The sequence below is a fragment of the Oryza sativa genome, chromosome 4 (genome assembly GCF_034140825.1).
Source record: "Oryza sativa Japonica Group chromosome 4, ASM3414082v1".
Lineage (NCBI taxonomy): Eukaryota > Viridiplantae > Streptophyta > Magnoliopsida > Poales > Poaceae > Oryza > Oryza sativa.
Window position 1 is genome coordinate 23130001 of NC_089038.1, and position 23462 is coordinate 23153462.

General features: G+C 47.9%; 1 protein-coding gene and 1 non-coding gene across 2 annotated transcripts; one reads left to right on the top strand and one right to left on the bottom strand.

Annotated features, from left to right (window-relative positions):
* Positions 1–6339: 6339 nt before the first annotated feature.
* LOC107280814 (sugar transport protein MST1-like) lies at positions 6340–22691 on the bottom strand. Its single transcript, XM_015781372.3, has 6 exons — positions 22252–22691; positions 21713–21793; positions 20460–20575; positions 11676–11936; positions 8111–8740; positions 6340–8018 (listed from the first exon to the last, which is right to left on the bottom strand). The coding sequence occupies exons 5-6, from the start codon at positions 8717–8719 to the stop codon at positions 7737–7739; spliced, it is 891 nt and encodes a 296-aa protein (XP_015636858.1). The 5' UTR covers positions 8720–8740; positions 11676–11936; positions 20460–20575; positions 21713–21793; positions 22252–22691; the 3' UTR covers positions 6340–7736.
* LOC112938882 (small nucleolar RNA Z247) lies at positions 16156–16294 on the top strand. The gene has a single exon (XR_003242201.1). It is a non-coding gene; the product is annotated as a small nucleolar RNA Z247 (small nucleolar RNA).
* Positions 22692–23462: the final 771 nt, after the last annotated feature.

Below are 23462 nucleotides of genomic sequence, written 5' to 3' on the forward strand. Positions count from 1 at the left end.
ATATTTTGGAACGGGGGAGTACTTAAAAACAGTAAAATCACTCTTTTCTCCTTCGTTTGGCAAGATGACGCTGATAACAGGTCATCACAAGAGGTATCGAAACGCGACTAATATATAATCACCGACTACTGCTCAGGATGGGGTTTTGAGTTTTGACAATAATCGATGACTACCGCTTAGTTACCAACGAAATTCAATAAATTTGATCAGAAGATTAATTTGAATTTTTCAAGGCTTGTCCGGTTTACCGAGCAGTTTCTCCATGGGAACCGGCTCGACAAGGCCAATAACCCTGGACCCTGGACACCACTCGCGTTCTGTTGACTGGGTATCCGGCAAAATAATAGATCACCCATCCATCGATAAGAGCTTCTTCTACCCTTTTTTTTTTTTTGAGAACTACAAAAACTCGTTTTTTTTTTTTTTGAGAACTACAAAAACTCGTTGGTTCTCTTTTCTGCCCGCAGAGAGCGCACGCGCCGTTTGGCACTTTGGCTGTCAATATCTCCCAAAGATACCCTGTCCGCTAGTACTTGATTTGATCTATCTACTAGGAATCCCAAGCAAAGGAATTTAAAGTTCATGGTTCCTCATGGTCGTTGGAAACGTCCCTTTTTTTCCTTTGAGCCTATCCCCAATCCGTGTATCTCTGGCTAGAATGCAAATGCTCGATGGTGCAGGCTCCATTAGTTCACCGGGCTATCGTGCTCTCTAGTTAACCCCGTGCTAAGCTAATCTTGTACTACTACGACTACTCCCTCTCCCTCAATTTCATAATATAAGTCATTCTAGCATTTCCCACATTCATATTGATGTGAATGAATCTAGATAATATTTATCTAGATTCATTCACATAAATAAGAATGTGAAAAATGCTAAAATGATTTACACTGTGAAACAGAGGAAGCACTAGCTAGCTAGCTTATGATCAGCATCAATCGTGCTATCTCTCTTTTTGTGTCCGGGCGTACGAGGCGGCGACACGAGTGGCGGTAGTGTGTCCCGGTCCTGAATTGTTCGCCACGGCTCACTCTCTCAGTTTGATCTTTGGTTGCGCACATGCTTCACTGTTTGGTGTTTGCTTCATCACACGCACGTTGAGCAGTGACCATGCGCCAAGTTCAAAGGATTGCCACAAATTACACGTACGATCCGCATTCACGAGGGACATTAGCCCTGATCTCCATTATCCACGAATAGGGTGACACTTTGTGTGTGAGTTGCTATAATATTAATCTTATAGTGTAAAAACCATTGCGTATTAAAACGCTGATGGTACAAATCATAGCCTCTATAATAATTATAGAGGATAATCCTCCAATAAAATAAGATATAAATATCAGAAATACTTGAGGATGGTCCGATCGACCAATTTCACATGGTACGTTCGTGCTATTATGCAAGAGCATAGAAAGAGCGAGGATATGGAGCCTGCTAGGGAGCATGATGGTGCTGAGGAAAGGGGAGGATAAAGTCGAGGTTGTTGTGGGTCAGGAGGGTCTGGCACGCAGTAGCTGTAGGCAACAACACATCCACCGGTTCTACCCGATGTTAGGCCAAGAGCTATTTGTCACGCGCATAGGCAAACCGTAGGTACCCGCCTGAGATTCTCAACCTCATCCGCGGCCTCCTAAGTCCTACTATGGGTTATCCTCCGCGACACCGTCAAGTCCCCGCCTACTCCTCCCCCACCACTGATCTTGCTTGAACCACCATCCGCAATGAGCTTACTCATGTCGCGTAGGATAAGGAGAGAGAAGTTTTGGAAAAGATAATTTTTAGGTGGATTTTAGTTCAAACTATAATCTAAACATAATTATAGGGCGTTAGCGTAGATGTTATCTTTCTTAAAAATATTGTGTTCTAAATGTCTAAATATTAATCTTGCCTTCGCTTTTCAATTCTTTGTTTTAACTTACATTTATGTGTGTTTATTTTCATATGTTTTATTGATGTGTGTTATTTCCTCTATTCAAAACATGCCCTTAAGTGATTTTGGGAGGAATCCTAATTGGCGCGTACGCGCCGGCCCACACGATCCAATAGGCAGATTTTTTCCATATATGTGTAAACTTTCAACCTATATTTGAAAACTTTCAACTCCGACTTGAAAACTTTCAAATTCGAATGAAAAATTTCAACTCATATTTGAAAACTTTCAACTTAGATTTAAAAATTTTCAACTCGAGATTCAAAAACTTTCAACTCGAGATTTGAAAACTTTCAAGTACAAATTTGAAAATTTTTAAGTTAAGATTTGAAAAAAATATGAAAACTTTTGACTCAGATTTAAAAACTTTCGACTTCGATTCGAAAACTTTCGACTCGAGATTTGAAAACTTTCAACTCAAATTCGAAAACTTTCAACTCAAGATTTAAATACTTTCAAATCAGATTTAAAAATTTTTAAGTTAAGATTTAAAAACTTTCAACTCAAAACATTTTTTAAAAAATAAGTGTGCTAAAGATTAAAAAAATAATGAGAAAAAAGGAAAAAAATGCAAAAAAACAAAAGAAAAAATCGTGAATAAAAGAGAAAAAAAAGGCCGATAGGCTTTGTGAGCCGGGGGACAGCTGGCGCGCGCACGCCAGTTAGTAACACCCTGATTTTGGTTATGTGCTTAGAGAAGTAGCCAAAATCCATTATATTTTTGGAGGGAGAGTAACTTGCTATGATCAATTATTTTGAATAGGCTCTATATATTATAATGTGCACCATATCCATTACTTAAAAAACACAAACACGAATGTGGAATTAAAGGTCACTAGTGTCTAGTAGAGCAATATGAGTCATCACACAGGGCTTCGTACAGCCCGTACTTGCTCCCATGAAGAAGATATTGCAATCTTTGCATGTGGTGTTTATCAAGTGGGTTCAGCACAAAAACTTCATCAGAGGAAAGAGCTAGCAGAAGTAGAGCACTAGAGCGCATCTCCTATGTGACGCTTGTCAGCTGACGATTACCAGAGGCGGAGCTGTGCACAAACACGGGCATCATTGGGAGCACCACTGGTAGTAGTTGCTGCTTGTACCGCTCCAATTCTCCATGTTGGATAAATCGGATTATAATGTCATTTTCTGCTGAAAAGGGTGAGATAAAATAAAAACAGCACGCGCCATTGACATTGAGGCATGCTAGAAACTGTGGCGTGTTAGGTTTTCAATGCAGATTCTACTGGCCAGCCCGCATAACGCAGGGTGGAAATGGGTTTCCTTTTCTCGGTCGCGCAGGTCGCACCTTCAGAAAACGAAAGCTCGGAGGCTTTCCCGGATTCAGGTTGATACACCACCTTATCAGGCCCTGCTGGAAACTCCTTGTGAGTGAGTGTTACTGGTTCTTATCCGTCTTAATCTCACTGTCATGATTCTGGCCAAACTGTTTGAACTTTAAACGCTAAAGGAAGCTAATTCTGCTATTGCTGAACATTGCTCTTTCCAAATTAGTTATGGTTTTTATGAGCTATTTTAGAAAAGAGCCCAGGTTTTGCACCACTGAATACTGATAGAAAGCTCTTGTGATTAGCATTTAAGAACACAAAGAGAATATATGAGTTCCGAGTATATATTGTGTGATAAAGTTTGGCACTAAATTGAGTGTATAATTTGTGGGACTGAGTAGTAATAAGTGTGACATGTCATAGTTAATAATGAATCAAGCACTAGATAATAAAATATGATGTGCATAAGGTTTGGCAAGGCTGACTCTAGCTATCAAACCAACATACCCTATCTTTCTCAGACAAGCAATATTAATTAATATTGGTCATGTTTAGAAAGTTTCTGGTAGCTATAGTTTCTTTTAAAATATCCAGCTCCTAAAAATTGTTCAGATCTCATTCAATTTCTAGTTTCTTACTAGAATTTGAAGCTTCCCAAGCAGGAGCAAAAGCAGAGGAGCTACTGCCGCGACGCTTTTTCCCTTGGATGATTTCCAACCGTCGTATCAAGAAAGAACAGCTGCCCATATTATGTCACAACAGATACCGCAAGTAGGGATTATCCGTTTCTCTGACGATATCATCTGCCAGTGCGCGCTCCTTGATACGGTTCCTGGACAAGAAGGATTCCCAATGTGGTCAGTGCTGCTAGCTGCCTAGCTGCTTGGTGGAGTGTCGAGTGACAAGTGTGCGCGCGTGGAGTCGTGTCGCGTCCACCCGGCCATCCCCATGCATGCACACATGGCTCTGCCCCCCAACCCAGTGGTGCCGCAACCTCGTCGCGCCCGCTGGATTATCAGCTCCGCCGCCGCTCGAATCCACACATTTCCACCCGGCGTCTGTGGACGGGCCGCGACACTCCATCATTCCGCCGTGGAAAAGGGCACGCCGGCGGCTAAATAAAAGATCCCTCCTTCTCCCTTCGCCCGGTGTGGCCGCTGGGGTCAACCGAACAACGGAGTGCGTGCGTGTCGTCGTGCCTGCGTCCGTGCGTTCCTGTCACTCGACCCGTCGATTTGCCTGCGCCGTTCGGCACGACGACGGGCGATGCATTCGCGGGGGGGCCATCTGCCCATCTCGGCGATCTCGCGAATCCGGCTCGCGAGCGTGACAGGCGGACAGCATCTGTGCCGCGCACTGCTGCACGATGGCTAATTTTAGGAGACGGCATAAAGGCAGCAGCAGCGTATCTCTGGTGTTTCGTTTTCCCGGCGGAGCAAATCGGGTGCTGTGTACTAGCGGTAGAGGAGGGGCCAGGGGGACCCCGGGAATTTCTTCCCTCATCAGCAGCACATCTCTCTTTTTTAAGGTTCAGTCGGTCAGACTTCGGAGCGGCAGCCTTTGTGATGAGAGCATCTGCAGACGAATCGAAACTTTCCGAGATTTCGGTTGTTGTTGGCTCACATCGCCCACGCTAAAAGTCATCACACCACTGTTTTTGAACACAAGACATGGCTGTTTAATTATAGTGATTTAAATCGGTCCATCAAATGTACAGCGTGTGTAGTGTATAGTTGTCTACACTACACGGTATCCACACCAAGAAAAATGGGAAAAAAAGACTTACTAGTTACTAACAGATACAGATGCAATTATGCACGTATCCGTGATCCAGGCCAAGTCCACTGTCCACCGGCTCGCGCACACGTACACCACACAGACTGTATGGGTTCTCGTGGATAGATAGGGGCGCACACATGCTTTTTGCCGCAGTTCGTGGAAAAAGAAAATCCGAGTGCCACCGTGATTGATCCAGCCACCGTCTTGGCGTCTTTATCGACGGCGAGAAAGACCACAGCTGCATGCAACGTACAACACAGCTAGTGCCGTTGGGCAGTGATTCTGCCTGTCTGTGCATGCACCGCATCCGCCGCTCGATCGAGGAGGCTCTGGCCGCGGGTATAGATGGCCATAAGGCCCGCCCGGCACGGCCCGGCCCAGGCACGGATAGGCACGGCCCGAGAGCGATCGGGCCGGCACGGCCCGATTGGAATTTCGTGCCGTGCCGTGTCTGCCCATGGGCCGCACGTCAGGCCCAGGCACGGCCCAGTAGCAATCGGGTCGTGCCGGGCCGACACGAAGGCACGATCAGCCCATTGGGCCTGGGCTAGCCCAGGCACGGCTTAGGACCAGTGGATCAGTGGACCAGTAATTCAGTGGATTGACAAATTCAATGGATCAATGGATTGAACATGCAAAATTTAAATTTAAACATGCCTTAGTTAACAAATTCAAATTTCACAACTTACTTGACAAATTCAAATTTGAACATGCCTTAGTTAACAAATTTAAATTACACAACTTAGTTGACAAATATAAATTTGAACATGCCTTGGTTAACAAATTCAAATAACACAACTTACACAACTTAGTTGACAAATTCAAATTTGAACATGCCTTAGTTGAATTCACAGTTCTAGATTCACATATCACCTTTACAAAAATTCACAGATCACAGATCAAAGATTCACAGATCACATTGACAAAAATTCATAGATCACTTGACTAAGATCACATATCACATGGACAATTCACAGAAGAGTTTCAAAAATCACAGACTCACAGTTGTAGATTCAAAAATTTCACCAAGTCAAATTACCCAAAATCACAAATTTTCACCCAAACTTTCACCCAAAAAACTTGACTTAGATCACAGATGACATGGACAATTCACAGAAGAGTTTCAAAAATCACAGACTCACAGTTGTAGATTCAAAAATTTCACCAAGTCAAATTACCCAAAATCACAAATTTTCACCCAAACTTTCACCCAAAAAACTTGACTTAGATCACAGATGACATGGACAATTCACAGAAATCACAGTTCTAAGATTCAAAAGTTTCACTAAGTCAAAAATTACCCAAAATCATAAACTTTCACCCAAAAACTTGACACGAGTATTTCAATGAATAAAGTAGCTGTGTAGTGCAATGGCTGCCTCGTTAAAAACCTTTCTAGGTAAAAACTCACACCTCGTGAGAAAACCCTAGAAAGGAAAAAAGAGTGCAGCCCACAGCATTAATCAAATATTCATAATAAAGTCCAAGTCCAATACAATCATCCAGTCCCAATGGCAGTGGTTACTTCATCAAGAAACAAATTGTCAAAAGAGTTTATAAGCTCTAAATTCTCCATGGTATGTTGCATCTTTGCATCTGCTTGCTCCCAATCTTTGATTAGTGCCAAAGCTTGCACCATGTCAGGAGCTAGACGCCGTCGTCGCTCCTCGATGATCCTGCCAGTTAAGCTAAAAGCAGATTCCGATGATATAGTAGAAACAGGAACAGTCAAAACATCCCTAGCTAATATGGAAAGAATAGGATAGGTGTGGTTGTGCTCATGCCACCAGTTAAGGATATTGAAGTCATCATCGTATTGGTTGACAGTGTCACTGTCAAGATAGGCAAACAACTCAGATGCACTCAGAGTAGTTACGGATCTGATCGAATAGAGAAAATAAACTAAAAAAAAAGCTTGTACCTGCGCATCCGGAGCACCGGAGTTGCCGTTGATGATAGAGATCCACAGATCTACGAGAAGACAAGAGGAGAGACTAGATTTGGGGGGTGGATGAGTGGATCTGAGTATCTGACGAAGAGAAACGATGAGGGTTGCAAAAAAAAGTACAGAATGGAGAGGAAATCGACAATGCGACCGTCGATCCGGTGACCGGAGAGGCGGAGACGAAGAGCTCACGGTCACAGATCAGCCAAAGAGATGAAAGAAAAGGATAGAGAAGAGACGACCCTCAAGCCCCCAGCGGGAGCCCGCTGACCCTCGGTGCTAGATCCGGCGAGGCATCCATCGGAGACGCCGACGAAGAGGGATGGAGGCGTGGAGGGCTGAGGGGTCGGAGCCTGGAGGTGGAGGCGGAGCGGGCGAGCGGCGGATCGGTCGAGACTCCAGACTGATGTGGCTAGGGTTAGGGTTTGTCGGTTTGATGCGGTTTGGGGTATTTATACCCACCCGGCATAACAGGCCTCGGTCGGGCCGTGCCTGCCGTTGGACCGTGCCGGGCCGTGCCGGCCCACCGTGCCGACCTCTTTCGTGCCGGGCCGTGCCGGCCCACCGTGCCGAGGGAGCGGCCCAAGCACGGCCCGGTTGTTGGGCCGGGCCGGCACGGGCACGACCCCAGTCGGGCCGTGCCGTGCCTGGGCCGGGCCAATTTGTCGTGCCTTGGGCCGGGCCGTCGGGCCCCGGGCCTTATGGCCATCTATAGCCGCGGGTCGATCGGGGGCCGACGATGGCGACGGGCCGCACGCGCGCGACGGCCGATGATGCGGACGAGGCGTGCGTGTCACGACCAGATCCAGACGGCGTAGTAGGCGAGCGCCGCGTGCTTGAGCTGGCGCAGCATCAGCAGGAAGCAGTGCGTCTGCGCGAATCCCAGCGCGAACCCGAGCGCCGCGCCCACCGCGTCCCCCGCCGACCGGACACCCTCCCCCGGCACGGCCCAGAACAGCGCCCCCCACGACCACCCGCACCCGCCCGACGCCGCGCACGCCACGAAGAACGTCGCCGCCGCCGCCGCGTACGCGCCGCCTCCCCCGTGCATCTCCATGGCCACCGGGATCACCACCTGGTGGCGGTACAGCAACGTGCATATAACGCCTTAGTCGAACACGTCGTAATATAAGGACACGTACACAGATACTCCAGTAGCTAGTTCACCTGGCAGAACACGATGAGCACGCCGCCGATGACGCACATGACCTCGCGGCCGTACGTCCTCGCGGCGAGCGCCGACCCGAGGACGCCGCCGGCGTTCGCCAGCACCAGCACGGCGTGTCCGGCCAGCGCCGCCTTGCCGCAGCCTGTCGCCTGGGACAGCATGGGCAGGAAAAGCGTGGTGACGTTGGCCCCGGTCAGGCGCAGGAACAGCTGCAGCGTCGCCACCACCACGGCGTACGTTACGCACCACTCGTACTTCCTCGCCACCATGATCCACCAGAACGAGCGGCCGAGGCCGTCCCGCCGACTCGGCCGCTTTTCCCCGGAGACGTCATGCCCCTGCTTCGCATGGGCCTCCCCACGTCCACAACCGCCGCTGCTGCAAACGCACCCCAGCACCAGGACGGCGTAAATCCGGTCGCTGTCGAGGAAATCCGGCGTCGGAGAATGCTGCCAGTAGTCGCCGAGGTCGCAGTTCGTGCCGTTGACGACGAGCTGTTCACCGCAACTAGCCCTGTGAATCGCACTGGAGTTGTAGAGATCGTATACGGAAGAGCAGACAGTATCCAAGAACGGCGACGTGCTACGCCAGGAGAAGTGGAGTGCCATGGCACGGCAAATCAATTTACTCTGCCAAATTGTACACTTTTTTCAGTTTGTCTTCATGAACATAAATCAAATCGATACGTTCATTGATCATTTCAACAGAGAAAAGGAAACAGGTAGATATGATATGCAATCATGCATGCAGTAATCCAAAATTCGACTCCAAAGTCTTCCATTAACACCGAGAGATTCGCGTTCATTCATAATGTGTGAGAGCAACAAACCTGGACAACATCAAACATGTGCAGCATCCAGCACGCGACGAGAATTCCATAGTTGATGGCAATAATTGGGATCGCCCCACCAATAATGGGAACGGCGCGGCCAATCAGCACGAGAGGCGCACGCCCCATCGCGTGGGTGACGTGGCAGCTCGTGCGCGCGATGCCCGCTGACCTGGACGCCACGTGTGCGAGCACCCTGTACAAGCGATGCATCTCTCTCACCATGTTGGCCTTCCAACGTTTGAGTATGTTGTTGCAGACTCCTTTGCAGAAGAAATCACGAACGCATCTTTTTTTTTTTTAACGGAAAACAGCACTAGATTGCCTTTTCATTGAATAGAGCAGGAGAAAATACAAATCCTTAGGGGTAAGAGGAAAACGGAGAACCACTATAGCTGTACACTATACAGAGTGCGGGATTAACTCACGCAACCGCTTAGCTCCTGCTAAAGCCCAAAGGCTCGCCTCCTCTTTGATTTTCATTAGTAGGAAGTTCGTTGCCACCTCTTTGTGATCAAAAATCCGCCGATTCCTCTCTTTCCAAATTTCCTAGACGACTAACAACATGAGCGATCGAAGTCCTTTTTTCAGGACACTAGGCGTGTTTACAATGTTCTCCCGCCACTGTTTGACTGACTAGGCTTCCTCCCATTCCGTTGGGTCCATCTGCTGATAGCCCACCCATGCAGAGATGAGGTGCCAGATCCTCTTGGTGTATCTACAAGTGGCAACGAGGTGCAATGCCGTCTCAGTCTCGCGGCGGCAAAGAGGGCAACAACCATTGTTCTGCCATCCCCTGGTCGCAAGCCGGTCTGAAGTCCAGACTCTATTCTGAATGATGAGCCAAGCATGAAATTTGCATTTCCCCGGCGCCCAGGCTTTCCAAATCAAGGAATTGAAGTTTGTGCTCGGCACCCCGCAGCACTGTGCATGGTAAGCCGAGGAGGCCGTGTAGTGCCCGTTGTTTGTGAACTTCCAAGTAATCTGATCCGGTTCTCCAACGTCTAAGTGCACATTTCGGACCGCTTCCCACAGTGCGACTAGCTGTTCGACGAGATCGACTGTGATAGATGATTGTGAATCAAGCTTCAAATCTTGCACCCAGGCGTCGTCCTCCTTTCCTTGCCGAAGGGATTTTCCTCTGTTTTTTGAGATCGTATAGACAAGCGGCATGAGGTCTTTGGGTCTTCGCCCACCAATCCACGCGGACTCCCAAAATCGCACCGTGTTTCCGTCCCCTATTGTTATGTTTGTTGAGGCGGCGAAGAGGTTCCTATCTATTTCATCACATGGCGTCTCCAGCCCCACCCAAGGTTTGGTCTGGTCCTTCCATTCATGCCACAGCCATCTCAACCTCAAGGCCCTCGTGAATTTGTCCAGATTTAGGACCCCCAATCCTCCTTGGCTGGTCGGCATGCACGTCTTTGTCAAATTGACCTTGCATTTCCCTCCGGTAATATCACCCGTGCCTGCCCAGAGGAAGCGGCGCCGCTGCTTGTCTAGCTGCTCGAGGGATTCCTATGTGATTTTCAGAGCGGTCAGAAGGTAGATTAGTTGCGCCGTTAGCACAGATTTTACGAGCATAGTTCTTCCAGCCGCTGCCATGTTTTTTACTCTCCAGCTTGCTACCCTTCCGAAAATTTTGTCAAAGACAGGTTGCAAGTCCACCTTCCGCAGTCTTCCCAGAGCTAGGGGGAGGCCCAAGTACTTGATGGGGAAATTTACCCTCACCACAGGGACGCCCTCAAGAACCTCATTCAACTCGATGCCGCCGCATCTGATGGCCGCCATTTGGGATTTCTGAAAATTGGTGACGAGCCCAGTTGCAGCGCCGAAGCGCTACAGGATGTCCGTGAAGGCCGAGAAGGCAATTTGCAAGGTATCACAAGTCATTTGTGCAATGGATATAGTTTGTGCCGACGAATATATCCAAAACGCAAGTGCTAAAATGAATCCACTGCTTTTTTATCCAAAAAGATAGCCTACTTTTAACAAGTTATCGTTTCCAATAGATTCAGTGTTAAGATACTGGTGATTGGACAGTGATAAGGTGCTTGTGTGGTTGGTTGGCTCAATTTGCTCTGGTGAGATCTGTATCAAATGCCCCTACCTAATCAAACAAGATGTACTTGGTAGCATTAAGAAAAGGATGACCACATCTATCTCAGTAGTATGTGGCATCTAGCAAGAAAGTTCACTTGTCTCATTCGTTAAAGAAAGTTCACTAATCTCGCCATGACACCATACCTTACCTGACATGATCTGAGCTGAAGTGCTGTGGCCATCAATAATGGCCCAGGAAAACAGTTACTATTAAACTCAGAATTCACTTAACACCAGATCTCTTCTATCTAAATTCTTAATCCTGACAATTCGATCGTTTACTGAGTATTCCTCTGTTTTCATTTCCTGACAAGATATTGTTCAGTCTTCAGTGAAAAAAAGCACACAAGATAGAGCTATATTTGCGGGGAAGCTCTGAGAAACTCTGAACCGAGTACTAGGCCCCGCTTCCATCACCAAACTCCACAATCTAGCCTACTCAGAAAAATTCAGGCGCACGAATTCTATCGATTCAGAAAATACATACTCTGCTTCTGTATCTACCTACTCCAACAACGTTTGCGGAGTAACTTCGGCCAACACCACCACCAGGGGGCATCAAGCACATCCAGTTCGCTCACTTAATTGCAGACAGAAACACATGAACAACAGAACAAGTAACTGTCACTCACCGTAGCGGCTCACTCCGTCGGTTCGGCCCTGCTCCACGAACACGCCGGCGAGACGTCGGCGGCGGCGAGCTTGCTCTTCTCTAACTGCAGCTCGCCTGCTGATCACTCGAGCAGTCCATCGCTGTGGTTTGCTGCATATAAAAACTGTACGAAACACCATCGCCGTCAGGACGTAGACTGGATTTTCTAATCCACAGTGCACATTTCACGTGCCAAATTGATCACATGGAGGAGGTTGCTCGATGAAGCCACCTGCTACTCCTACGTCCCAAAATATATAGACATTTTCAATATTGACACGGATATTAAAAATTAGATGAGAATAATTGAAAAATGGTTGTGATTGGTTGGGATAAGGTAGGTGGAGAAATAGTTTCATTTTGAGATAATGTACTGTGCTAGAAATAGTTAGCTACTCCATCCGTCTCAAAATATAACAATTTCAGCCCTTATGATTTGTTCCAAAATATAACAATTTCTCCACCAAATTTCTCTTACCAACCAATGACAACTCTCCACCATTCATTTTTCCTACATAACTTCACTACTCATTCAATCACAATCCTACACTACTCACTTTTACCTATTTTCTTAATAACCGTATCCAAACTCTAAAACTTGTTATATTCTGGATGGATGGAGTATATTTTGAAGCGGATGTAGTACGGACTGTTCAATCGACAGATACTCCAAATTTCGTTGTGGCCCAGTGCTCGCAAGATACAAAACTGCGAAAAGCCCCGGTGATGCGACGCGATGTACTCCTTCATGTACATGACGCGATCGACCGATCGGCATGTGTGAGGTTGGGTAGCCCATGCCTCCATTTGATAACGATCGAGGCCCCGCAAGCGTTGAATGTTCTTCCAGCTGCTGTAGAACACACGTGTCCGTCAGACAGTGGTGAACGCATCCATCATACAGTATCATACACACTGCATTTGAGCAGTTTTTGTTATCAGAGTAGGGGAGTTCCTTTTCTTCCCCATATTTAACTTCGAGAGATTTTTTCCTGTCTCTCTCGATCAATATAAGTTCAGTGCAGAATATTAGTTGGACAGGCTAGTGACCTTGTAACAAGTCAAACAGGTGTAGCACATGACATCATCTTCATAGTACATTCATACTCTACATGACTGAAGTTGTGTGTCACTACGGTAGGTATCAGAAACTCAGGATGAATAACGTGGCAAGACTTACAAATTACTAGCAAAATAATTTTGAGCATGAAGAAAATGAACTATGTATCGATCGGTGGCTAGGTGATGCGCTGTGCACCCACTTCGGTGGGGTTAAAGTTAAAATCCTTAACCATCGCACTCATGTTCATGTCCACCAATTTTAGCAAAGATGCATGCCAAATATTCAATTTTTGTCTTAAGGTCCAACTGTCAAACTCAATATCTTTGAACTTGACGTTTCTCTTACTTAGATTTTAAACTACGAATCGTTTATTTTAATTTTGATTCATATTTCAGGTGTGCATTTTTACTTCCTTTTGCTTGTCTTTGAACTCAGAAAATTTTGGACATCCCTTCTTTTGTGATTTGTTATTTCACTTGCGACGGATTTTTGAGCTTATATCTTTCACTTTTTTATCCATAGAATCTTCCATCATGATTTGTGTTCTTGTATATATCCATTACACTCAGTTACATAACACTTATACTTAGTTATAGTGCATTTCACTACAATTAGAATTTTTTTAACAATTTTTTCTCTAGTTTTACGTATTTGACATGCTTATTTTTTTTATTTAATTTAAAACAGGCTATATCTATTGGTTAAAAATTATGTAAGATTCAAAACTTTAATAGGTAGTCTTTTTTTTTCTAGTTTTGTTTTCTGAAAGCTCTGGTGGGCTGAGGCCTCCACTCTGGAGCCTTGCCCAGTACAGATAGTACATGTTAAAGGAAAAAGTCCACTTTGACTCCCTTAAAAATATACCGAATCTAATTTGTACCCTTCAACCAGAAAACCGGATAGAACGACTCTCTGAACTATAGAAACCAGTGCAATTTGACTCCCCAACGGTTTTAGAGGACGGTTTTGCTAACGTGGCGGTGTTGACCTGGTCTTAGTCCCATGTGGTGCTTATGTTGTATTAGAATTAAAAAATATTTGTGAGACCCGTCTCTCATTCACACACACATAATTCATGGGGCCCACATGACATCCTCTCTCTCCAACTTTTCTTTATGTCGACGGTCCAGTGGCAGCCCGAGCCCTGCGCCGACGCCGGCGCCGGCGATGGAGGATGCGAGCAAACACTGGGCGCCGCGCGGCGCGGTGCTGACGGCGTTCGTCGTCGGGATCAACTTGCTCATGGTCCTCCTCGTGTTCTTCTACTTCTGGCGGTTCTTCTCCGGTAAGCGTGGGCCACCGTCGTCGTCGTCCATGGCCGGCGGCCCCGATGACGAGGAGGCGTCGTCGTCGGACATGTCGCCAGCGGCCTCTCCGAGGGCGTCGTGGCGGCGGCTGCGGGAGTGGCCGGCGGGGTGCTGACAGCAAGAGGATGACATCGCGTCGTCACTCGTCACTGCTCGTGTCCGTGTAGGCGTGTACTCCGCCTCCGACGTCGGGCTCGGGCTCGGCGACACCAGCGGGAACGGGAAGGCGGTGGCGGTGGAGGCGGCGAGGGGGAGCGCGGTGGCGCGGCAAAGCGGCCAGGTGGAGTGGAGACGCAGCCACGCGCCGACGCAGTCGGCGTGGAACGTGGAACCGGTGGCCGCACCGCGGGAGGAGGCGCGCCAGGTCGACGCGAACAGCGGCGTCGGGGCCCGCGGCCGCAGGTGGTACGCGCACTGGGAGGTGGACGTGCCACGCTGGAGCTCGCGCAGCGTCAGGCCTTCGTGGAGCGCGTGTTCCACGTCGCCGAGGAGGACAACGAGCGCTTCGTCAAGAAGCTCCGCGCCCCCATTGACCGGTAAAAAAAAAAAAAAACCGAACCAACAACCACCCGATCGAGTGAAAATGGCCATGGATGGCACGGCTCGAGTCCGGCCAGTGATTGACTAGATGCGACGTGTCCGACGACGACGCCTCCTCGTCATCGGCGCCGCCGGCCATGGACGACGACGACGGTGGCCCACGCTTACCGGAGAAGAACCGCCAGAAGTAGAAGAACACGAGGAGGACCATGAGCAAGTTGATCCCGACGACGAACGCCGTCAGCACCGCGCCGTGCGGCGCCCAGTGTTTGTTCGCATCCTCCACCGCGGCGCCGGCGTTGGCGCAGGGCTCGGGCTGCCGCTCTGGACCGTCGACATAAAGAAGACTTGGAGAGAGAGAGAGGGGATGACATGTAGGCCCCACATGTTAGTGGGTCCTACACTATATTTTTGTGTGTGTGAATGACAGATGGATCCCACAAATATTTTCTTAATTCTAATGCCACATAAGCGCCACATGGGAGTAAGACTAGGTCAACACAGCCACATCAGTGCCACGTCAGCAAAACCGTCCTCCAAAACCACTGGGGAGTTAAATTGTACTGGTTTCAATAGTTCGGAGAGTCGTTCTATCCGGTTTCCTGGTTGAGGGGTACATATTAGATTCGGTCTACTTTAAGGAAGTCAAAGTGGAGTTTTTTCAACAAAAAAAAGAAACCTCCATGACATAGATGCACAAGCCCAATAAATACTTTGGTGGTGGCTACAAAGGAATAAGTTCACTTCACATCCCTTAATTTGTCGACGAATCTAAAATTCGTCCCTAAACCGTAATGCATCCCTCAGTTTTTAAAACTAGCGCAAGTAAAGTCCCAATGTTAGAGATAATATAATCACGTATAAACAGGATAAGAGAAAAACCGAACTAGATAGAGATAAGGTTGTTGTTGTTACATGTAAATAGGGATTCGGTTTTCCTCTACCTGTGCACACAGCTATATGTATTACTCCCGCACGTTTGAGTGCGCTAATTAACACGGATCGTCGTATCAACGACGTTAACCTAGATTAGTTTCTTTTCATGGTATCAGAGCCTTCCTAGCATGGCTAGCTCATCTTCTTCCACCTCCTCCAATCCAGTCTGCGGCTTCACCATCATGGAGAAGCTGACCAAACTAAACCATGCAGTCTGGGCGGCACAGATGCTCGCGGCCATCCGCGGCGCACGCCTTGTGGGGCACATCGACGGCAAGACCGCGGCCCCAAGCACCAAAGTCAATCAAGAGCAGGCGGACAAGACGGTGAAGAAGGTCCCAAATCCGGTGTATGAAGAATGGTATGCTGCAGATCAACAGCTCCTCGGCTACATCTTCTCCTCTCTATCACGAGAGATCCTCAACCAAGTCGCTGATTCAAGGACGGCGGCACAGGCATGGCGTGCGATTGGGAAGCTGTTCTGCTCCCAGACGCGCACGCGCTCCCTCAACAACCGCCTCGCTCTCCAGACAACCCTAAAAGGTGCCATGTCCATTACTGAATATTTTGGGAAGATGAAGGTGCTCTCTGATGACATAGCTGCAACGGGAAAGCCTCTAGATGAGGAAGATTTGATTGCTTATATTCTGAACGGCCTAGATGGTGATTATGATTCTGTTGTTTCTGCAATCGGCATGAAATCTGAACCAATCTCTGTTATGGAAGTATACTCTCAGCTGTTAAATTTTGAGAACAGACTTCAGCTCAAACAGGAAGGGATCGCTGCTGCCCATGCAGCGAGTCGCGGCCGCGGTGGGTTTATCCCACGCAGCGGCGGCAATGGTGGTGGCAGCGGCGGCTCTGGGCGTGGTCGTAGTGCACCGCCAGCCAACAATGGTGGCCGTGGCCGTGGCAATATGCCGCGCGGCCGCGGACAGCAGCAGCAACGCACAGACCCTCGGCCGATATGCCAAGTCTGCTATAAGCGGGGGCATGTCGCGGCTGAGTGTTGGCACCGTTTTGATGAAAACTATGTGCCGGATGACAGACATGTAGCTGCTGCTGCCCAAGCTTCCTCCTACGCCATTGACACAAATTGGTACATTGACTCCGGAGCAACCAATCACATCACGAGTGAACTTGACAAGCTTGCAGTCCGGGAGAAATACAAGGGGCCTGAATAGATCCACACCGCAAATGGTGCAGGTATGCGAATTAAACATATTGGTCATGCTTTAGTTCATACCCCTCGTACATTGCATCTTAAAAATGTCCTTCATGTTCCACAAGCCACCAAAAACTTAGTTTCAGCATCTCGTCTTGCCGAAGATAATTATGCTTTTCTTGAGATTTACTCTAAGTATTTTTTGGTTAAGGATCTTGCAACGAAGGACATAATTCTTAAAGGGCGATGCCGCAAGGGGCTCTATCCTCTCTCTCCTGGAACCTCCAAGCATGTCTACAGTGTTGCGCCGTCTTTTGCAAGATGGCACAGTCGTCTCGGTCATCCATCTACTCCTATTGTGTCAAGGGTAGTTAGCAAGAATAAATTGCCATGTCAATCAAAGTCTCCTAGTGAGTCGATTTGTGATGCTTGTCAAAAGGCTAAAAGCCATCAATTACCATATTCTAAGTCTGTTAGTGTGTCCTCTCATCCTTTGAAACTTATTTTTTCAGATGTTTGGGCTCCACCTCCTAGTTCTGTTGGAGGAAATAAATTCTATGTTAGTTTTATTGATGATTTCAGCAAATTTACTTGGATATATTCCCTTAAACACAAATATGATGTTTTTCAAAAGTTCCATGAGTTTCAAGCTCTTGTTGAGAGGCTCCTTGGTTATAAAATAATTGCTATGCAAACTGACTGGGGTGGAGAATATCAGAAACTCCATTCTTTTTTTTTTACTAAAATAGGCATCTCGCACTATGTTTCTTGTCCTCATGCACATCAACAGAACGGCTCTGCTGAACAAAAACATCGCCATATTGTTGAGGTCGGCCTTGCTCTTTTAGCTCATGCATCTATGCCCTTAAAATTTTGGGATGAAGCTTTTTATACAGCATCCTACCTCATTAATCGCACTCCTAGCAAAGTAATCAACTTTGAAACCCCCTTGGAACGATTGTTTCATCAGCCGCCTAATTACTCCTTTCTTCGGGTGTTCGGATGTGCATGTTGGCCTAATCTTCGCCCCTATAATAAACATAAGATGCAATTCCGGTCCACACAATGTGTGTTCCTTGGCTATAGCCACCTTCACTAAGGCTTCAAGTGCCTTGATGTGCCTACTGGCCGTGTTTACATCTCTCGAGATGTCACATTTGATGAAAATGTGTTTCCCTTTGCTCAACTACACTGCAATGCTGAAGCACACCTCCGCAATGAGATATCCCTCTTACCCTCCTCTCTACTGCCAATCACTTATTCAGGGGGAGAACAAAGTATTACCTCTATGTTTAATTCTGTACCAAATGCTACTAATTTATCTTGACGGAGCGTGGGGCTCCTCACCGGGAGACCGCGTAGGCCCCCCTTTGCCGGTTCGGCCGGGGGCGCTGAGTGAGTTTCTTCACCCTCGATCTGTGGAACGTTCGCGAGAGAGCAAATGCACAAGACACGGGCAATGTATACAGGTTCGGGCTGCTGAGAAGCGTAATACCCTACTCCTGTGTTCTGGTGGATTTGTGTGTGAAGGAATTACAGAGAGCCGGAGAGCAAGAGAGAAGCTGGAGAGGAAGAGAGTTCAGGCTCTAGAACCCTCCTTCCTCTTTTTCCTCCTCTCCTAGTTCTCGTTCTGGATTTTGATCTTCTTCCCCCCCACTCTCTTTGGTGGGCAAGGTCCTCCTTTTATATCTCAAGGGGATACCACATGCACCACTTCTACCTACTCTTCTTTTAAGTGGGGACCCTCCCTATTTTGACCCAAACTTGGCTTGCTTCTTCACCTGGAAACTAAATCACAGCTTGTTCTTGAGTGAGGCCCAGCGCCATCACTCGACTGACACAGGGGATCACCCTGTCATTCCTTCATTAATGGGTGGAGATTTGCAATGGCCGCCGTCCGAATGACCCTCCGATGGGATGGGTCATATCTACCTCCACTTTGCCGGAAGCAGATGCAACGTGGGGGCACGTTTTGTCTGCCGATGACGTGACCGGCGTCAGACCAGTCACAGACCGGTCATTCTTGTCCTCCACGTGTCAGATTAGCATGCCTCACGTCTGTCTTTCTTCATACAATGACTTCCTTGCAATGGTTGCGATGAAGCCTGGGATGTATCTGGCCGGGATTGGCGTGTCAACTCCAGGAGTTAACACGCCGGCTCCGGCTAGGGACGAGTGCCTGGAGGCTCTCATCATTCCGATGGGACGGGGCGAGGCGCGTGACAGGCCGCCTGTTGCCACCTAACCCGCGATCTGACCGGTCTGTGACCGGTCACATACTGCGACCGGTCACGGACCGGATAAGTGAGCGCGCTGCACTGCATTAAATGCGGCGTGGCGCGCTCGTCCAACCCGCAATAAACGCGGTTAGGTGAGCCCTGCTGTGCTCACCTAACTCACACACGTGGTGCCAACACCACAGGGGGTCGGGGCGCCCCAACCCTCGGGGCCGAAACGGGAGTGGCCCGACCCCTCGGGGAGACAGAGGGAGGGGTGGCCACATCACCCTCGGGCCCGACCCCCCCAGGGGGTCAAGGCACGTGGGTGAGCGCGGCCGCCCAAGCCTTTAGTCACGATACTCCCGGTCCCTTGTCACCGACAGTAGCCCCCAGCGTTATGCCAGGGCGATCGCCCCCCTCGAGGGAAGCGCTCGGGCGTAACGCCACTCCTTAGGTCTGGTGACAGGTGGGGCCGGTCTCTACAAGCGGGCAGAAAGCCAGCGATCGCAAATCGTGCACATCGGTAAGGGAAAACCGACTGACAATAATGAGTGGCCTCTTCGCGACCGCTACATTACTCGAGCAGCGCGCGAATCGGGACGAGCCGGTTCGTTTCACCTGGAGACGTGATGATGGCGTTTTTCTTGGTTGGCGAGCGCGGTTAACGCGTGCACGATCTGTCCCATCTCGGCTGCCACGGCTGCACATCCGCCTCGTGCGCCGCAAACGGGCGAGCGGGATTAGTGGAGGTGTGGGCGCGAGAAACGAGGGGGCGAGATAGTGGGCGCGGGAAACGAGGAGTCGGGCATAGCGTTGGCAAGGGTATAAAGACGTCGAGGAAGAGATTCACTTCCTTCCTCTCGCCACTATTCCCCTTGCCTTCGCCACTTGCGCTCTAACTCTTCGTTTCTTGTGCCCTACCCTCGCCGCACTTGCTCGCTCTCAAGCTCCTCCTCCGCCGGCGTCATGGCACAGGGCTCCGCACCGCTCGACGGTAGCGTGCTGCCGCCTTCCCGCATCGTGAGCGAGAGGCAGGCCGGGCTGCCGCGCCGATTCATGCCGGAATCTGCCACCGGCCGGGAGGTGGTCGAGCTGGGCGAGGGACGCCCGGCGCCACACTACCCGGGGCGGTCCGTCTTCTTCCTCTCTTTCGCAATGGCAGGGCTGGTCCCGCCATTCTCTTCTTTCTTCATGGATGTTCTGGAGTTTTATGATCTCCAGATGGCGCACCTCACCCCCAACGCGGTAATGACGTTGGCCATCTTCGCGCACCTGTGCGAGATGTTTATCGGGGTGCGCCCATCTCTTCGGCTGTTCCGGTGGTTCTTCACCGTACAGCCGGTGATGCCGCCGTCGGTAGTTGGTGGCTGCTACTTTGTCACGCCCGGAAATTCACTAATAATTTCCGAACTTATTTGTGCATAAAATCCTCGTCCAGGAATCAGCCGAGGTACATAAACTGACAATTTAATATTCAGATTCATCAAATTAACTAAAACGATAAATACTTACTTAAGAGGCACTTAGTCCTCACCATGAAGAAAACTGCAGCGGAAAAATAAAATCTAGCGAAGCTCCGGCTCCACTCCCACAGGCAGCTCAACTGGGGTATAAGCCAAACGTCTTCTCCTTCTGGATCCTTTTCTTCAACTGAGGTTGATTGATTATTGCAAGAATGAGCATATGACATACTCAACAAGCCACACAGCAAGTATGCAAGTGCACAAGGATACCAAAGGATGGCATAATATAGGCTCATTTGCGAAAGCAGCATTTAGCAAAGAGTTAAGAGTAGTAAAACAGTAGAGTAATTAATCAGAAATTTTAATCAACACTGAACAGCACACCCATGCTGTACAGGCCCAACCATCCTGAACAACCATACCCGGCTGAACAGATCTAACTCCAAACCAGGAGCTAAGCAAATTATTACCAGTTAATCATCAATAATTATTGTGAGAGGTGTGAGACTAATCACGAAAAACATTGCTCAACTCGCCCATAACCGCGGGCACGGCTATTCGAATAGTTTTACTCTGGCCAGAGGTGTACCACTGTACCCACAAGACACGATTCCACACATGTTGCCATGCCCCGAAATACCACCACGGCATTGCAAAGGGGGAAATCGTGACAATACCCTTTGCACAACACAACTCAAAACAGTGCACCGTTCCCGGATCATAGTCACCCCTTTATAAACAAGGCATGAACTCCCCAGCGACCCCCGTGGACTTCTCGCCACTTCTCAGTCTGGCGCACTATAATGAATCACGCTATACAAAGGATAAAGCCGTTGCCCATGCTGGCTTGTGGTTGGCACGATAAATGTTTCACAACCGTAGCTCGCGAACCGGTCCTTAATTGCCATGAGCACGACCTTCAAAACCATGTGCTCACAACCCACCATTAATCATATTTTAATTACCAATTAATTATCATAACACGATTAACCATCGTGAGCTACCATTAAATATAACCTTAAATAATAATGTAGTATATATGATTCATCCCATTAGTGAGCTAATGTTTCTAAGCATTGCTAAGCAATTATATATATACATAACATTTAGCTGAACCAAACCAATACATAAGGTTCAAGCTAATCAATTTTATTACCCCAAGGTATCAAGGAATAGGGCATTCAATGCAAATTGGCCATAACAAAGGAATAGGTTCACACCACCCGATGACATTCGAAAATAAATGCACAGTTGAAACAAATAGAGAATTTAAATATAGGATCAACATGCTCAAAGGATTGTGTTTAGGATCTGTGTGACTTGCCTTGCAATAATCGGTCTTCAATTAATCTTCTTGATCACTTCCGACGCACTCACGAACCTTCGCAACGACGGAAACGACAAGCTAACACGCAAAACGAAGAAAAAGACTAATAAAAACCAAATAAACAGTATATAAAAAATAAACAAACATGTAGATCATAATTTTAGATGAATTATGAGACTTGAACGGCCTCATTCTGACTTCAAATGAATTTATTATGAATTTTACAAGATTAAATCTAATTAAAGCCCATTTAAAAAGAATTAAATAAATTTAATTCAACTTATGGATAATTTTAATATGTAGATCTTTATTTTAGAAAAATTTAGCAACTTGAACCACCTGAAACGGATCTACGGTTATTTAGTTATGATTTTCCGAAGATTTAATCTACGGGAAAAAGATAAACCGATGACGTCATGCTGACATCACCCATGGCCGAACCAAGATGGCGACCTCGCCGGAGATAGAGCGGCCGGCTGCGGAAAAGGAGGGCATGTACACGTAGAGGACGACGAGACGAACCCGATGGTACTCACCAACGCGACGAACGACGACGGATGACGGCCGGCGACGAAGAAGCGACGGCGGCGGCGGCTTGCACGGTGGCGACGGCTCTACGGGTCACGGGAGAGGACGGGAGAGGGGGCAAATGAAAGAGGAGGACTAGGGGGTCCTATTTATAGCCTTGGATTGAAGAGATCGGACTCCTCCCGCAAGAAATCGATCCGGGAAAATCAAAACTCGGTTTTGGAGATAAACTCGAAAACGAGTTTAATTCGGATAAAATACCCAACGATTTGCTCCGATTCTTGGGGGAAAAGATAGAGGAGGATGAGAGGATCAAAACCCCTCAAAAATCCGGAAGAAACGGGGTCGGATTGGAGCGGATTTGGAGGCGGAAAGGCGACGCGGCGCGCGGCTCGGGCTCAGCTAGGCAGCCGGCTGGAGGTTAGGGACGACACTGTAGCAGGGAGGCAAACTAGACTTTTCTGTGTGGTTTCCTATGCTAGGCCCGATTGAAGGAGGGACCACAAACAGACTTTGACAGAGAGAGAGAAGAGGGCGGCTCGGCTGCAGCTGGGCCGATTGGGCCGGTTCGGCCGCGCGGAGAGAGAAAGAGTTGGGCCAAAATCGGCCCAACGACTTAGGGAAGGATTTAAAAACTTTTTCCAATTAAAATAATCACTTAAATGATCTTTCAATTGTTAAAAATACTTCCAATGCTCAAATAATTTCAAGAAAAATCCTGAAAATACTTGGACACTCAAAGTACTTAACAAAATTATAATTAGACCATTTAATGATTAATTTAATATTTAAATAATTGCTGAACTGCTCTTTGTAAGATAAAAATTAATAATTGAGCTCCGAAAAATCCGAGAAAATTCCAGAGAGTATAATTAACCATGGAGAATTTAATAAAAATTAAATCCATCCATGCTTTATATTTAAGAAATTTTATTTCCCACATTTAACTTCACTTGTAAATTAATGAACATTTAATATAAATTCTATTAATAATTTATTAAATAATTTATAAATCCTGAAACAAAAATCAGGATGTGACATACTTTCAGCCGCGGGGGCCGGTGCTGAGCCGCTACATTCCCTGCGTCCTCCGCAAGAAATGGGACGACTGGAAGAGCGACTGGTGCTACACCACCCTCGCTGACGAAGCGCGCCTCCGACTTCCGAGCCAGCCCCCGGCGCAGGCCTCCAACTGGCGGGCACCGGTAGATCTGGGAGA

Excerpts from the sequence above, each read along its gene's own strand:
- LOC107280814 (XM_015781372.3), bottom strand. The coding sequence starts at position 8,719 with ATGGCACTCCACTTCTCCTGGCGTAGCACGTCGCCGTTCTTGGATACT. Across the intron at positions 8,019-8,110 it reads TGCTCATCGTGTTCTGCCAG|GTGGTGATCCCGGTGGCCAT; the intron begins GTGAACTAGCTA and ends TACCGCCACCAG.